The sequence below is a fragment of the Schistocerca cancellata genome, chromosome 2 (assembly GCF_023864275.1).
Source record: "Schistocerca cancellata isolate TAMUIC-IGC-003103 chromosome 2, iqSchCanc2.1, whole genome shotgun sequence".
Classification (NCBI taxonomy): Eukaryota; Metazoa; Arthropoda; class Insecta; order Orthoptera; family Acrididae; genus Schistocerca; species Schistocerca cancellata.
Genome location: NC_064627.1, coordinates 1,085,910,013 through 1,085,927,475, shown reverse-complemented (window position 1 = coordinate 1,085,927,475; position 17,463 = coordinate 1,085,910,013). Strand labels below are relative to the sequence as shown.

The following is a 17,463-nucleotide window of genomic DNA, read 5'->3' as shown; positions in this document are numbered from 1 at the left end:
GTGAAATTATGCCACTGATTAAAGAATTTACTGTCATCCAATTTTACATTTTTTGCGGACGAAATACCTGAAGTTTTTGCTGCCTGTTCCAGGGTTGGAACAACAGCTAATGTCATCCACTGGAGATGCTTTAACTGGGAGCTAAACTCACATATGCAGCATTTTAAGTAATTTTTGGCAATAAGGTACCTATTATTGACGTTCGTTCTAAATTCTTTCACATGATTTTGATGTGGCTCCGATAATCGCCTTAAAATTGCGAGAACTTTGATTGGACATTTACGTCATTAGCTTCGAATAAGCCTTAGTTGTGCGTTTCTGCTTCGTTGGTAAAAAGCCTATCAAAAGCCGAACAGGCCCTATTTTTATGTATCTGGCCCGACACAAGCATAAAAAACAGGACATTTGGTAACCTAGATAAGGTCATTAGCAACGAAGGTCAAACTTTGTAGTACGAAGAAAACTGGCCATGCACTTTTCAAAGAAAGCAATCTAGCATCACCTAAAGCTAGTCGATAAAACTCCGGTATCTGGAGGGCCGGAAACGCATTTGAACCACTCCATCTTCCGAATGCGAGTCCAGTAAGAACATACCATGTCACTCTTTGGCGGGGGATGCTCGGATTGCCACATCATACAGACTGCTGGAAGAGGGGCGAGGGCCGAATTAACCCATGCCGCCCCGCAGGGTAGACAGCACATTGGACTCATCATTTCAATCACTGTGTCTAATAAAATGCTACGGCGCGCTGTGTTGTTTGCTAGATAATGTTGGCAACGGATGCAAAAATGGTTCAAATGGCTCTGAGCACTATGGGACTTAACTGCTGTGGTCGTGAGTCCCATAGAACTTAGAACTACTTAAACCTAACTAACCGAAGGACATCACACACATCCATGCCCGAGGCAGGATTCGAACTTGCGACCGTAGCGATGCGCGGTCCTACACTGTAGCGCCTAGAACCGCTCGGCCACACAGGCCGGCAAACGGACGCAAGCAATCCGTACCTCAGCGAAGTCACCCCACTTCCTGCGATTCCTCCGCTGCCAGAAAGCCGCCGAGTTACATCTCGCACAACGTAAGCACTTGGTTCGGTCGTTACTTTACAGCAACGTCTGTGGGGACCAAGGTCCATGCATGACCAGCATCTCGCCTGCAGCGCCATAGTGCGGCAAGGAAGAGAGCGAGGCCTGCCGGCAGGAAGCGAGGCCGCGAGATTATTAGTGCCGGCAATTATCCTAATGGCGGAGTGGGACAAAGCACAGCCGCACAACAATTACACTGTGCGAGAGGCAAGGTCGCGCCACTCTGCAAGTCATCCAGCCGTGCTTGGCGGAGGTGCAAGCGAGGCGCTGTCCGCTGGCGGCGGTGCAAATAGAGGGACGTTCGTACGCATAAACCACGGAGGCCAGTCCTGCCCCACGGCCAGGTGAGAGGTTCGTAAACGGCTATAAAGCCGCCACGCGAGAGTGGGGGTGGGGGAATTCCGCCTGAGTGACAAGCGGCTGGCACAGAAGACGTAACTGCCCGTCCATTAACATACGCTTATTCAAATGGCCTCGAATCTCGCTTGTCTTCCCACCAGACAGACTATTTCATTGCATAAGCAGTACACCTTCTGTCTAAAAAGCAGTCTCTCAGCATCTACACGCTAAGCTTTGAACCGACGTAATTCTGTAAATTTGTCATCTCTTTAAAAATCCCCCAACATGGCGGTTTTTTTTTCAGAAATGGTGTTTTCTTCGCGACACTCAGGGATACAGAGTCATATAATTACACAAAGAAAAATTTAAATGCTTTCACACAAACATAATACACTACTGACCATTGATATTGCTGCCCGCATCTCGTGGTCGTGCGGTAGCGTTCTCGCTTCCCACGCCCGGGTTCGGTTCCTGGCGGGGTCAGGGATTTTCTCTGCCTCGTGATGGCTGGGTGTTGTGTGCTGTCCTTAGGTTAGTTAGGTTTAAGTAGTTCTAAGTTCTAGCGGACTGATGACCATAGATGTTAAGTCCCATAGTACTCAGAGCCATTTGAACCATTAATATTGCTACACCAAAAAGAAATGCAGATAACGGGTATTCATTGGACAAATATATTATACGAGGTGCATTCAAGTTCTAAGGCCTCCGATTTTTTTTCTCCGGACTGGAAAGAGAGAGAAACACGCGCATTGTTGTAAAATGACGCCGCGTTCATTGTCAATACGTCCCAGAGATGGCAGCACCGTACGGCAGATGGAATTTTACCGCCAGCGGCGAAAATGAAAACTGTTTTAAATACTAAAAATGGCGACGTTTTCCTTACTTGAACAGCTTGCAATCGTTCGTTTTCTGAATTTGCGTGGTGTGAAACCAATTTAAATTCATCGACAGTTGAAGGAGACATGTGGTGATGGAGTTATGGATGTGTCGAAAGTACGTTCGTGGGTGCGACAGTTTAATGAAGGCAGAACATCGTGTGACAACAAACTGAAACAACCTCGGGCTCGCACAAGCCGGTCCGACGACATGATCGAGAAAGTGGAGAGAATTGTTTTGGGGGATCGCCGAATGACTGTTGAACAGATCGCCTCCAGAGTTGGCATTTCTGTGGGTTCTGTGCACACAATCCTGCATGACGACCTGAAAATAGGAAAAGTGTCATCCAGGTGGGTGCCACGAATGCTGACGGACGACCACACGGCTGCCCGTGTGGCATGTTGCCAAGCAATGTTGACGCGCAACGACAGCATGAATGGGGCTTTCTTTTCGTCGGTTGTGACAATGGATGAGACGTGGATGCCATTTTTCAATCCAGAAACAAAGCGCCAGTCAGCTCAATGGAAGCACACAGATTCACCGCCACCAAAAAAATTTCGGGTAACCGCCAATGCTGAAAAAATGATGGTGTCCATGTTCTGGGACACCGATGGCGTAATCCTTACCCATTGCGTTCCAAAGGGCACTACGGTAACAGGTGCATCCTACGAAAATGTTTTGAAGAACAAATTCCTTCCTGTACTGCAACAAAAACGTCTGGGAAGGGCTGCGCGTGTGCTGTTTCACCAAGACAATGCACCCGCACATCGAGCTAACGTTACGCAACAGTTTCTTCGTGATAACAACTTTGAAGTGATTCCTCATGCTCCCTACTCACTTGACCTGGCTCCTAGTGACTTTTGGCTTTTTCCAACAATGAAAGACACTCTCCGTGGCCGCACATTCACCAGCCGTGCTGCTATTGCCTCAGCGATTTTCCAGTGGTCAAAACAGACTCCTAAAGAAGCCTTCGCCGCTGCCATGGAATCATGGCGTCAGCGTTGTGAAAAATGTGTACGTCTGCAGGGCGATTACGTCGAGAAGTAACGCCAGTTTCATCGATTTCGGGTGAGTAGTTAATTAGAAAAAAAATCGGAGGCCTTAGAACTTGAATGCACCTCGTACTAGAATTGAAATATGATTACATTTTCACGCAATTTGGGTGCATCCTGAGAAATCAGTACCCAGAACAACCACCTCTGGCCGTAATAGCGGCCTTGATACGCCTGGGCACTGAGTCAAACAGAGCTTGGATGGCGTGTACAGGTACAGCTGCCCATGCAGCTTCAACACGATACCACAGTTCATCAAGAGTAGTGATGGCGTATTGCTCGGCCACCATTGACCAGACGTTTTCAATTGGTGAGAGATCTGAAGAATGCCCTGGCCAGGGCAGCAGTCGAACATTTTCTGTATCCAGAAAGTCCCGTACAGGACCTGTAACATGCGGTCGTGCATTATCCTGCTGAAATGTAGGATTTCGCAAGGATCGAATGAAGGGTAGAGCCACGGGTCGTAACACATCTGAAATGTAACGTCCAATGTTCAAAGTGCCGTCAATCCGAACAACAGGTGACCGAGACGTGTAACCAATGGCACCCCATACCATCACGCCGGGTGATACGCCAGTATGGCGATAACGAATACACGCTTCCAATGTGCGTTCACCGCGATGTCGCCAAACACGGATGCGACCATCATGATGCTGTAAACAGAACCTGGATACATCCGAAAAAATGTCGTTTTGCCATTCGTGCACCCAGGTTCGTCGTTGAGTACGCCATCGCAGGCGCTCCTGTCTGTGATGCAGTGTCAAGGGTAACCGCAGCCATGGTTTCCGAGCTGATAGTCCATGCCGCTGCAAACGTCGTCGAACTGTTTGTGCAGATGTCTTGCAAACGTCCCCATCTGTTGACTCAGGGATCGAGACGTGGCTGCACGATCCCTTACAGTCATGCAGATAAGATGCCTGTCAACTCAACTGCTAGTGATACGAGGCCGTTGGGAACCAGCACGGCGTTCTGTATTACCCTCCTGAACGCACCAATTCCATATTCTGCTAACAGTCATTGGATCTCGACCAACGCGAACAGCAATGTCGCGATACGATAAACCGCAATCGCGATAGGCTACAATCCGACCTTTATCAAAGTCGGAAACGTGATGGAACGTATTTTTCCTCCTTACACGAGGCATCACAACAGCGTTTCACCAGGCAACGCCGGTCAACTGCTGTGTGTGTATGAGATATCAGTTGGAAACTTTCCTCATGTCAGCAGGTTGTAGGTGTCGCCACCGGCGCCAACCTTGTGTGAATGCTCTGAAAAGCTAATCATTTGCATATCACAGCATCTTCTTCCTGTCGGTTAAATTTCGCGTCTGTAGCACGTCATCTTCGTGGTGTAGCAATATTAATGGCCAGTAGTGTACATTTAGCGAAACGCACGAACTCTAGGAAGTAATGATGGTAATGCTGAAAAACTACGGAAATGACGCAGAACGTTCCGTCGTGAAAACACGGAACAGGAACATTAAAGATACCGTGTTATCCTGTCGTGGCGTGTCTCAGTATTTTCATTCCTAAGGGAATAAACCAATTCTTCTTCATTCCATGTGTTATTTTGGAAGGGCTATGTCCAACTAATAACAACTACCATGGCTGGTGCTTCGTGAAAATGTTCCATTATTCCAGGTTAAGTACCTAAAAGCCCAGAGACGTTGATAAGACTGTCGCGATAAGCGAAGGTCCACAGTGCACAACTGACCGGCTGCGTGGGTACAGATCTGTGGCCCTGTGTCGTACACACGATATAACTGGGCAGTTACAGCTTTATTCTTGGGAGCCAATGACGTCATAAGGTCTATCTACATAAAGACGGTAGGCCATGAAAACCTCTTAACTCATCTGTGTTAAATTTTACACAAGATACAAAAACTGTGTGTGTGTGTGTGTGTGTGTGTGTGTGTGTGTGTGTGTGTGTGTGTGTGTGTGTGAGAGAGAGAGAGAGAGAGAGAGAGAGAGAGAGAGAGAGAGAGAGAGAGAGAGAGATACAGAAAATGTTGTTACATATGTCACAATACAATAGAAGCCTAGTTATTGGAGAAATCCATGCACTTTCAAACCTGTCCTTGATAATGGAGGTTACTGGTCACTTTAATCACGAAGTTTCCACAGACAGCTGGAGGTGCAAGATTTTCATCGTCCACCATCGATTAGAGAAGAATTTTATCTAAAGTTGTCTTCGAGTGGGCGACAAAATGTTTCTGCGGTTGTAATATCGCCTGTTTCGCCAGCATGCTGGCAGAAAGTGCTAGTTTATACAAGCGGTGCAAACTGTAATTAACTTGAGTTCAGGATTATACAATATTCAAGAGTCAATTATTACCTGTCGAATGACAGCTACGCGTTCTTATTACTGGCCCACTACCAGCCTCTTGGTAAACTTGTCGTGTCTCTGTTTACACAGAGCTCTGTTCAACATTTTTGTTGTTCGTGATGTTGAAAACAACTACGTGCATTTAATCGCATGACGAATTCGAAACCGAGCGAGGTGGAGCAGTGGTTAGAACACTGGACTCGCATTCAGGAGGACGACGGTTCAAACCTGCGTCCGGCCATCCCGATTTAGGCTTTCCGTGATTTCCCTAAATCGCTCCAGGCAAATGCCGAGATGGTTGGGGCACAGTCGACTTCCTTCCCCATCCTTCCCTAATCCAATGGGACGGATGACGTCGCTGTTTCGTCCCCTCCCCCAAATTAACCTAACGAATTCGAAAGATGCTTACGAGAAGCAGACTGAAATAAAATCAGTGGATACAACAAGGGCGGACAGTGTTTCTCACGCTTGGAAAGTATTACGCGGTATGAAATTAAAATGATTCAAATGGCTCTGAGCACTATGAGACTCAACATCTGAGGTCATCAGCCGCATAGAACTTAGAACTACATAAACCTATCTAACCTACGGACATCACACACATCCATGCCCGAGGGAGGATTCGAACCTGCGACCGTAGCGGTCGCGCGGTTCCAGACTGTAGCGCCTAGAACCGCTCGGCCACATCGGCCGGCGCAGTATGAAATTGTTACTGGAAACTACACTTTTAATACAGTCAGCCTTAACACCTTCATTTTAAGAAACTACATATTTAACAGTTACAATTGTAGCATATTCGTCCTAGCACCTGCACACTGAGAAATTTGCGAAGTGGTCTTCAGTCTGTGTTTTAACCACTGGACTGACGCTCGACTCATGTGAGACACACAAAATATATTTTTATGCCTTCTTGTGCTGCAACTGTCGCATGCATAACCACCCGTCGTAGCACTTACTTCTACAATGAAGTATTCCACAACTACTGATGATATTTAAAATACCAGCGCGACCTGATACAAATAAGTGTGCTGGCCTAAGCTGTCGCTAGCACACCATTCGGCAAAGCTGAAACTAAGATTCGCTGGCTCAAGCGCGCCTATCAACACACACACACACACACACACACACACACACACACACACACAAGCAAGCAACACGCCGCCAACGCCCTCTCTACAGCAAGCATTTAGGCCGTCCCCTGTCCGGAGGAATCACTGACTCACTCTTACAGTTTGGAGTCTGTCAGTATATTCGCAGTTCACGTCACAGGCTCCGACAGCATCTAGCGATCAGATCAGTGACTATAGTGGGCCGGACGCTGTGGACGAGCGGTTCTAGGCGCTTCAGTCCGGAACCGCACTGCTGCTACGGTCACAGGTTCGAATCCTGCCTCGGGCATGGATGTGTGTGATGTCCTTAGGTTAGTTAGGTTTGAGTAGTTCTAAGTCTAGGGGACAGATGACCTCGGATGTTAAGTCCCATAATGCTTAGAACCATTTGACTATAGTGGGACTTGTACTCATCCAACAGTGAGACTAAAGCTTGTAATAGCAAGATTACCGATATTGTCTGCAAGAGGACTGTTACTGATGAGCTTTACCCCAACACATGGACTCTATTCCAGTTAAGTAAATGTTCATGTAAATGGAGAATCGTATTAATCCATGTGTGCTTTTGTGTTGTGGAAAGAGTATACCGGACGCCCATAACAACATCCTCCCCCTTGCTCCCTTGCTGTACAAGACACTACAGTAAGCACTGGTCAACGGGTAGTTAAGATATCCATTTCCTGAGTTACCACTATGTTTGATGGCTGCTGATGCTATTCAACTGCCACTGAAGGTGCACTAAAACTGCTTTTACTCCAACGGCAACGAAATTATCCGCGATACAGTCGACAGCACCTCGCTACTAATTAGTGGCATTTCCACAGACGCGACACATTCATTAACTTCGCGTCCAACACACTGCTCGTGGAAACACTAATTGCCAGTCAGTGGAAAATTTCCGGCCAAGTGCGTACTGCAGAGCAACGTTGCAGGCGATGATGGCCCGCACAGTTAATCGGCGTGCAAAGAATGTCTTTCTCCAAGCAAAGACGAAGGCGGCAGACTGAAGTTCGCGAAGCGCTTTGCCATACCGGAAGAGGCGCAAGCCGCTGATGTTTGGCACCAGTCGCGCTATACGGGCCCGCCCCAGAGCGGGAGCAGCGGGCAACATCAGGCCGCAGACTACACACAGCTCGTTAATTGGCGGAGAGCGAGTCGCCAGTTTGGCCGACCTTGCGGAGCAGTTATCGCGTCGCCGAAATCGCACGCGCCACATGTCAGCCATTTGCGAACAGGGTGGGCGAGTGGGAAGTACACAGAAGGCGATCAACAGCGCACACACACACACTCGCACGCGTGGGAAGTAGTGTACGCCAGGATTAACAGTACACACACAGGTGGGAAGTACAGATACGGCGCGTCCGTTTTGACCGGTAACGCTGTCACACAACGTTAGCACTGGGTAACCGTGCCGGCCCGAGTACGACGCCATACAACCACGATTATTTTAATTATCAAAATATCGGTATCCTCGGGAGAATATGTGGATTTTTTGAGGGCGTCGATACTGGGAGAAAATAGGGGTTTTCTGCGAGAAGATAATCATTTAATGCTCGTGCACAATAAAAATAAATAAGGTTCGTGCACAGCGAATGTGTTAAGCTCAAATGGAGTGCTCACTAAGAAAGGACAATGAGCATGCGCAGGATGGTAGATATTGTGACATGAAAAGACTCCGAAATAATAATTTAAAAAAGCATAAAAATTGGTGTGTCTGCGTTGCGTTTTTATTCATTCTACAAATGGGCGATTATCCGCGTTAATGCACAACCGAGACTGTAATCTCAAAAGAGACTTATCAGTACCGGAATCTGCTATCTAGTGACGGTATATGTCACACCTGAAAGACTACTTACTGCATTACTTACGCAAGCTGAGAGCACAGGTTGTCCAATTTTTTTTGTTTTTACGTTTTTCGTTCAGTTTTTTTTCCCTGACGATGGTTCTCATTTTCCGGAAGGTCAAAATATATAATCAGACGAATCTTGTCCTCAACGCTGTTATATCAGAAGAACGAATTTATATACCGCGGTGAGCGCGATAAACCAGTGGTTCCCAATAGATGGTCCCCCACGGGTCTGCGAGCTATGTTAGAGGGGTCCGCAAGATGCTATTAGAATAAAAAATATATTAAATATATTTCGTATGATAACAGATTATTTTGTTCTGGCCGCTTCCTGCATGAGCAGAGCTTTATCGAACGCTAACTTCTGCGTCTAGCATCTTCCTAGAGCCAACTGACACTAGCACACTATTTTTTTTAAGATTTGCAGGCGAAGATTTAGAGCAATAATCAAAAATTTAACAATAACAATGATGGCACAATTGCAATAGTTTTAAGCTCAATATTTTTTCAATAATGAATATGTCTGTTTTTTCCAAGTACCAAAAATAGAAAACGTATAAAAAGACTCTTAATTTGGTATCTTGTCATATCACAGTATCAAGTACCTAAAAAAGCCAATCATGGTCGATGAGGGGGGTCCTCGAGAAAATTTTGCTGGGAATCCCTGGATAAACTATGAATCGCATGTATAACAGAGTATTCTAAGCGAAAATATTCATTCTAATCATAATAAAGGACTTCTGGCTTCGTTTACTTCGAAAATCGCTGAACTTCGCACGCATAATCTGCACCGGCATAATCTGGATTTAAAGATGAGATCAATTAAAGCTACCCTGACACATTGGATGGCTTTATCAACTGATAACCAAATTATCAATCATCTTCGAAGCTAAGCTAGGCTTAGGACTACGTTATATTCCGTGTCTCTCTTAAGAAACGCGTTTTTCTCTGCCGTTTCGGCAGCTATCTGCAATTTCGTGTTTGCATTCACTGTGCAGCTGGAGCCAACCCGAACAATTGCTGCCAGTCACATCGGTTTGTTTCGCGGTACAAACAAAATGATTTTTAAAGCGAAATTTTATGTGCCTATTCGACAGAGCGGTCCCTAATTAGTCTAGTGCGATATTCGTTTTACCGCTCTGTAACAAGGACAGTAAGATACGAGCAAAAGCCAGTAACAGAGAGCACACCGCTCTGGCGCGCGCTGACTGCTACCTTCGTGCTCGAAAACGGTATCAAGCTAGGGTAATCTGGTAGCGTATCAAATGCGTATTTGAACCATCAGCTGTTTTCATTTTAAACCCAAATTCCACCGGTTTCGGTCTTGGACCATCTTCACGGATGAAGGGTTGAAGTGGTTTAAGCCACCATACTGCATTAGTCATTACCTAAAATATGTAGTGCATGCCACGAATGTGAATAGATGACACAGGACTCTAAAAGCAAATATACGAATGTACTGCTCTGCTTTAAAAGCAAACCCCCGAATACTACATGTATACAGAGGTTTTAAAGTGCTGTGTCATATATTTACATTCATGGCATACACTACACACTTTAAGTAACGACTAATGCAATATGGAGACTTAAACCTTATTAACCCTTCATCCGTGAAGATGGTCGAAGACCGAAACCAGTAGAATGTTGGTTTACAATAAAAACAGCTGCTGGTTCAAATACACATTTGATACGTTACTTAACGGCTGTTGGCAGTCACCTTCCAAAAACGTTTAATCTGGTAGCGCCTTATCGAATGGGCAAATAAAATTCCGATTTAAAAATCATTTTGTTTGAAAGGGGAAGCAAACCGACGCCGGCTGATGGCTGTTGTCGCGTGAAACACATTACGAACAGTATTTGTTTGGGCTGATACCAATTACACGTTGCAAAAACTGAATTGCTAATTTAATTCTATCCATATTTCGTAGCTTCAAACGTGACTGTATTCAATACACTGGAGGTATGAATTAAAAAAACGACTTCAGTCACAACTTTTCGTGTTTTATTAAGTACACGATGCGTTTCGGACCCTGTGGGCTCTTCATCAAATGTAATTCGTCTTAATACATGCTTTAATTTTTTCTATTGAATGAGTTGACTGCATATTCCTGTCACTTTTGATGTTAGGTTATGAATTTCGTAAGTCAAACGCGGAAAATATATGCGAAATAGTGGAAAAGATGAACAGTGTGAACTTACCAAATTACTTTTCCACTCTTTCGCACATATTTTCTGTGTTTGACTTAGGAAATTCATAACCTAACATCAAACTTTTTCGTGACAGGAATATGCATTTCACCTCAAATGGTTCAAATGGCTGTAAGCACTATGGGACTTAACATCTGAGGTCATCAGTCCCCAAGACTTCGAACTACTTAAACCTAACTAACCTAAGGACACCACACACATCCATGCCCGAGGCAGGATTCGAACCTGTGACCGTAGCAGGCGCGCGGTTCCGGACTGAAGCATTTCACCTCGTTCAAGAGAAAAAAATGAAGCACGTATTAAGACGAATTACTCATCATGATGGACCCACACGGTACGAAAAGCATCGTATACTTAATAAAACACGAAAAGTTGTGACTGAAGTTTTATTTACTTATTTATTTATTGTTCCGTGGGACCAAATTAAGGAGAAGTCTCTATGGTCATGGAGCGAGTCAATACATGAAATTATAACACGATAGTAGAAACAGATAGAATGAAATATAAGAAACATATTCAGGTGACAAGTCGTAAGTTTAAATAAAGAAAATCAAGAATGTAACAATGGAATTTGCTTAATTTTTCAGCTCTTCCAGGAGCTCCTCGACAGAATAGGAGTGAACCATCAGGAAACTCTTCAGTTTGGACTTAAAAGTGTTTGGGCTACTGCTAAGATTTTTGAGTTAAGATGGTAGCTTATTGGAAATGGATGCAGCAGAATACTGCACTCCTTTCTGCACAAGAGTCAAGGAAGTGCATTCTACATGCAGATTTGATTTCTGCCTAGTATTAACTGAGTAAAAGCTGCTAACTCATGGGAATAAGCTAATATTGCTAACAACAAACGACATTAAAGAAAATATATACTGTGAGGGCAATGTCAGAATTCCAAGACTATTGAATAGGGGTCGACAAAAGGTTCTCGAACTTCACCACATGTAGCTCGAACAGCCCGTTTTTGAGCCAAAAATACCCTTTTTGATCTGAAAAATTATCTCAAAAAATAATACCATAAAATATGCAAAGTAGACTACTTTTCGTGTTGAACTGTCACTTATTTCATATACTGTTCTAATGGTAAATGAAGCAGCTTTTAGTTTCTGAACAAGATGCTGAACATGGGCTTTCCACAACAGCTTACTATCTATCCGAACGCCTAGGAACTTGAACTGTTCCGTCTCACTTATAATATGCCCATTCTGTCCGATCAAAATATCAGTTCTTGTTGAATTGTGAGTTAGAAACTGTAAATACTGAGTCTTACTGTGATTTAGCATCAAATTATTTTCCACAAGCCACGAACTTATTACATGAACTACATTATTTGATACTGTTTCAATATTACACACAAGATCCTTCACTACCAAGCTGGTGTCATCAGCAAACAGAAATATTTTTGAATCACCTGTAATACTAGAAGGCATATCATTTATATAAATAGAAACAGCAGTGGCCCCAGCACCGAACCTTGGGGAACGCCCCACTTAATAGTGGCCCATAGGGACTGAACATCACTACCACTCTCAATATTGCGGAGAATTCTTGAAGTAAGAACAGAAGTCGTTTTTTAATTCATACTCCGGTGAAACTGCTATTATCTGCCGACGACCCGTACGAGAGACACCCAGTATGTCAGCCTGTTAACACAAATTTCACTAAAAAAGAAAAAAAAGAAAAGGTGCCGATGACGACGTCTCTGGTCAAAGGAATTAGGTATGTCGCATACTGCACTACACGCTGTCAATCAGTGTGTCCTACTGCTTGACGTGATCCGTAAGATAGTGCTACGATAAATAGGCCACCGTTTTTTGATTTACTAGACCACACAGCGTATCGCTGGAAACGCAAAGGAAGTATCAGAGCGTGGAGTCTTGACAGCGCAGCAGGGCGCAAAGTGCGGAGCTGTTATCGTACATCGGAAGCAGACTCCTTGAAGACACGTGTAGCTGCTCTGGCGACGCAGGTGCCGTAGACAGATGGACGGGTGTCGGGCCACTTTACCTGAGCTTCCGGGCCAGAGCCAGCGGCAGCACGCGGTCCGTCAGTTCGTCGACGGAGTTGGCGTTGACGCTGGCGGTGGCGACGAGGCCCTCGCCGTCCGGCGGCGCGGCCATGACTGCGTGCTGCTGCTGCTGCTCGCCGGGCGGCCACATGGCTGGCTGCGTGGCGCCGCTGTACCTGGCCTGCAGGTGCGCGCTCCGGCCAGCTGCTGCTGCTGCTGCTACCTGCTTATCTCCCTCCCTCTCTCTCTCTTCTCTCCTCTGCCCACCGCTCCTCTGGCTTCGGCCTCGTCAGCTCCGTGTTCGGCAGCCGCCGCCACTCGAATGTCGCCGCGGCAGCACACGCCGGTCTCGAAGCGGCCGCCTGCTTCCCTCTCCGAGCGCCTTCCGCTTCCTGGCCGCGCCGCTTGCGTACAGCGGGAAGACGCGCTTCCTCTCGCTCGCTCGTACCTTCCAGGACGTCCCTACACGTGGAGTCTCGTCTTCCTCTGTATTCACTTTGCTCAATTTACGCACTGTCGCTTCCTCACGCTGATTGGTCGACAAACGTCGGCGGCGGATACTCGTATCCAGTGCTGTTTTTCTGGGGGAACGCTGGGGAATGCGTACCCCTAAACTTTTTCGTCGACAAAGTAATTTTTTTTTAGATGTTGAGAACTTGGAAGAGTGCCAAAGATTTATTTCACGGACGTAAATTTGTTATTTCATTTTGTCGTGTTGGTAATTGCAGTACGAACGATACCAGCGCAGTTTTTGGTGGGAAAAGCGATGTCATCGACTGTTTCAAGCATTTCGAAGCTGCGGCAATCGTTCTCCATAACTGAATCTGCCTGGCAGCCAGTTCGACAAGCACAAGCCCTCGTCCGCTATAGTGGGCGATGGTAGTGCTAAACGGATATCCGTACGCTCAAACGCCGAGCTACCGATAGATGTCTCTATGGTCCCACTACCATCATAGAGTAGAAATATCTCTGGAGTGAGCATTCAGAAGCGCAGAATTGATTTTGTGTTGTCAACATACGTTGCCACAATGGTCACGTGATCTCGGGACGCCGTAGATTTGTCCGACATTTATCCCATAAATTTTGAATGTTGTCATATCGCTAGTAAATACAGATTCCCTTCGTAAGTGCTGTGGATTTAGTATAGACGTTTTGCAGGCACCATAGCAGTTTACGTCTGATATTTTAAATAAATTGGGATTTTAGCTTTGAAGAACAAAATGAACGAGCATGACGTCACAGAAGCTTCACGTCAGCATGTATTTAAAATGTCTTTCATGTCACATCTCGTTAAGTCGCTTAACACAGTACTGAACTGCGAAAATTGGGGTTTTGAGTCACCATCCCTAATATGCATAAAATGTTATCAGAACTGAGGAGCTAACAACGACAAAATTTGTCAATGGCCGAAGCAAACTTTATAACCTATGTTGTTGATCAATTATGTTTGGTAAATTACTGAGAAGTGAGACAACGTTTCAAAACATCGACAATTATTTGCTAGGGAAAATATGTACATTCACACACATCAAAGAAAGCTTCAAACGAATTAATGAGGCCTGTTAAACTTATCCATTATGTTTTTTCTTACGTAATTAATAACGTCATAAACAACTGTATTTGACTCCATTAAAGCTGACTTTTTTGCTTAAAATGTCATATGGTGGAATTTGCTTCGTCTACTTATGTTCTTATACATATACATTGTAGCCGTCAGCGCCTTTGTGTTATCGTAAAACCTAAATAACTTTTCGCCTTCAGATATACGACCTCGGTTGTGTAAGAATGTGGAAAAAATATCCCAGTCCTCATGGAACATCTCCAATTTGTCACTAAAACAAAGCGCAATTATAAAATAAAGATTATGAAAATACAACAGTACAAAATCCACTATTATAAGGAGAATGAGCGCGGCGAAAATAGGTTAACAGACAGGTACCGTCAAAATTTTCTTCCCGAGAAACCTTGATGTACTGTGAAATGACGTGACGTTCCGTTGACGACCTGTGCGAATGCCTCCATTCGAAAGGTATTGTAGAACGTTTTGATGTTTTGTGACGAGACGTGACGTCACCTGATGGCGGACGCGAATTGGCGTTAAACAATCGACGTCGTCCCTAGATCACGTGACAATTCCAGTTTAATGTTGACAACATGCGCAGGACGCTCACTCCAGAGATATTTCTACTCTATAGCTACCATTAGAGAACCTGTATAGAGAGAGAGTAGCCAACCGGACGATACGGCGGCCATTTTTCTGCCAAACTGCGGGCGGAACTTTTGAATGGCCTGTAGTGGAGTACACACTCACCGAATCAAAAGCACAAGACAATATGGCGCGATCATTCGTTAAATGCCTTTCTTTACAGCTACAATATACTCATAGTGGCCTACTACGTACAGCACAGGAAAATTTGATACAGTGGCCGTAAAAATTATTCGTCACTTGCATTTATCTCCTTCAAAGTTCGTTTACTAGACATATTGCAATGGAAGTAACGTAAATAGAAAAATTATAGTGTATAGCATTTGTTTTGTATCGGAAGTGCATAACGCTAAAGATTTAACGTACCAGTCGGATGAATGAAAGTCGTAAGCAGTTGTTTACTTGTGACATGCAAAAAGTGTGAGACGTATTAGTATTTCTTGTCACGTCTTCAAACTTTTTGCATGTCACAAGTAAACAACTGCTTACGACTTTCATTCATATATACTTAATACCTCTCGTATATAACAAACGAAAAAGATTACAAAAATCAGGTAATGTTAAATGTAGGCTACTGTAATAACGACCAAATATAACAAGAAAACTACCGTATCCCTTCTACCCCACAGTAAGTACTCCTATTAAAAACTGTCTTCAAGAGTACCTACAATTATTTACTACGAATAATGCTTCAGCAACCACGACAACTGTGGAAAACGTGCTTACAACTTGCCTGCGTCAACAGTTAGGCAATAATACTGAAACCAAAATAATGCCTAGTGTTCTGATTCGGAACGAAATAAAGTTTGACGCTCTGAAGTCGAATGAGCATGGCACAACAATTACAAGAACTTTCCTTTTCCAGCAATTGTCAGATTCAGAAAAGCTTGTGATACTACCAGTATGCACGAACAGTTAAAGAAATAAGAGCTTAAAAATGCAGTAAATTGTAATAGGCCTACTTGTTTTGCGTGACTAAAAATATTTTAAAAAACTGACACCTTAAAATCAGAGTTCTCTGAGCAAAGTAAAGAACCAAACATTTTATAGGCGTAACTAAATAAATATTTCGGATAATATATACCATTAAGAAAGTTGTACCAAAACTTTATTACAAGAGTTACTCATTCCTTCCTGACTGCAACAAGAAGTTACAAATTTTGCCAAAGATTACCAAATTCAAAATATTCTTGTTTCTAGTACAGAAGATATTTGGAACCTCTGTTTCTCACAAATATGAAACGTCAAGTTTCAAGTTTAATATATTAGTAATGAGTAGCAGCCTGCAACCAATCGATGCATTGAATATCTTAAGGATGGCCTGGAATTCTGGTCATCTCTCTCTTCTTGTCTCTTAAATAATTTGCTAGCCACATGGCCTTTTCCATAAGTGTTTACGTCAAACATGTAGGCCTAACGACTTCAACACAAAACGCTTCATTATTTCAACTCATATTTAAGATCGCAAACGCTAATTACGTGCTAAAAACGATATACAACTAACTCGAACATGCATGCACAACGCATAACAAGTCTCTCAATAATTCAAATATCTTTTAATCGTTTCCAGAAGTCCTCTGAACTTCAATTCAACTCAAAAACACGGCGAACATAGGAAGCGCTTGAGACGTTTGGCAGAAAAATGGCGCCAAAGCTAATCAACCGATCACGGGCAACTTCACCTATGGCCACTCTCTCTGTATACAGGCTCTCTAGCTACCATGATCCTTCGTGATCCATTGCCATCTTTGTTTTGTTGTTCCGTTTTGCTGTTCCGTTCTTATCGGTTGTGCGATGTTTTCCAGTGTGTCCTGTCTTTCGTTGCTACTTGTAAGTTGGAGGTCAGAGATGAGCAGAAAACTAACAAACTGTTGTTTTCTTGTTCTCTTGCATCTAAAAAACCAAAAACTACCTTAATACGTGTCCGAGTGAAAAGCCAGGAAGTTCAACATCAGTGGATGACGAAAGTGAGGCTGTAAACCTGAGCATTGAACCTATGTGTGAAATGCAGTGAACGAACGTGTGCATGATAGAAAAATAAATGATCGCCCAGAATGCTAGAGTTTGGAACTAGAAATAGCATTTTGTGAGGTGAGAAAAATGACTGGTTGTTCGTTTCAAACAAAAAAACTTGGCAATAGTAAAGTCAACTGCAGACTCCGACACAATTTTTTTTTTTTTGTAGTTCGACCTGTTGATGACTTCATGGCTAAAAGCAGACGGGTGGTATCCCATGCTTCAGTTAACAAGTAATTTTCGCTCCATTATACCGAATCTCGGAGTACCTTCAAACTTTTTTTTTTTAGAAAAAAGCGCTGCTCGTATCTGTGTTTTCATTGTGCTCAGATCGGCAAAGGAGGGTGTTCCATTTACCTGATGAGCGGCGGTATTACAGGCCGGCAACGTAAACCGCG

General features: G+C 44.2%; 1 protein-coding gene across 6 annotated transcripts in view; it reads right to left on the bottom strand.

Moving 5' to 3' along the window:
• The window catches only part of LOC126163093 (NAD kinase-like), a 551,175-nt gene that overhangs the window by 145,603 nt on the left and 388,109 nt on the right, over positions 1–17,463 (bottom strand). The window contains exon 1 of one of the 6 annotated variants that reach the window (XM_049920005.1): positions 12,843–12,984. The exons of 4 other annotated variants lie outside the window; for them this stretch is intronic. In XM_049920005.1, the coding sequence (XP_049775962.1) occupies positions 12,843–12,955 (113 nt within the window). In that variant the 5' untranslated portion in view covers positions 12,956–12,984. Of the gene's footprint in view, positions 1–7,818; positions 7,908–12,842; positions 12,985–17,463 lie in introns of those variants that run through there. One more of the 6 variants, XM_049920008.1, reaches the window with a different exon arrangement.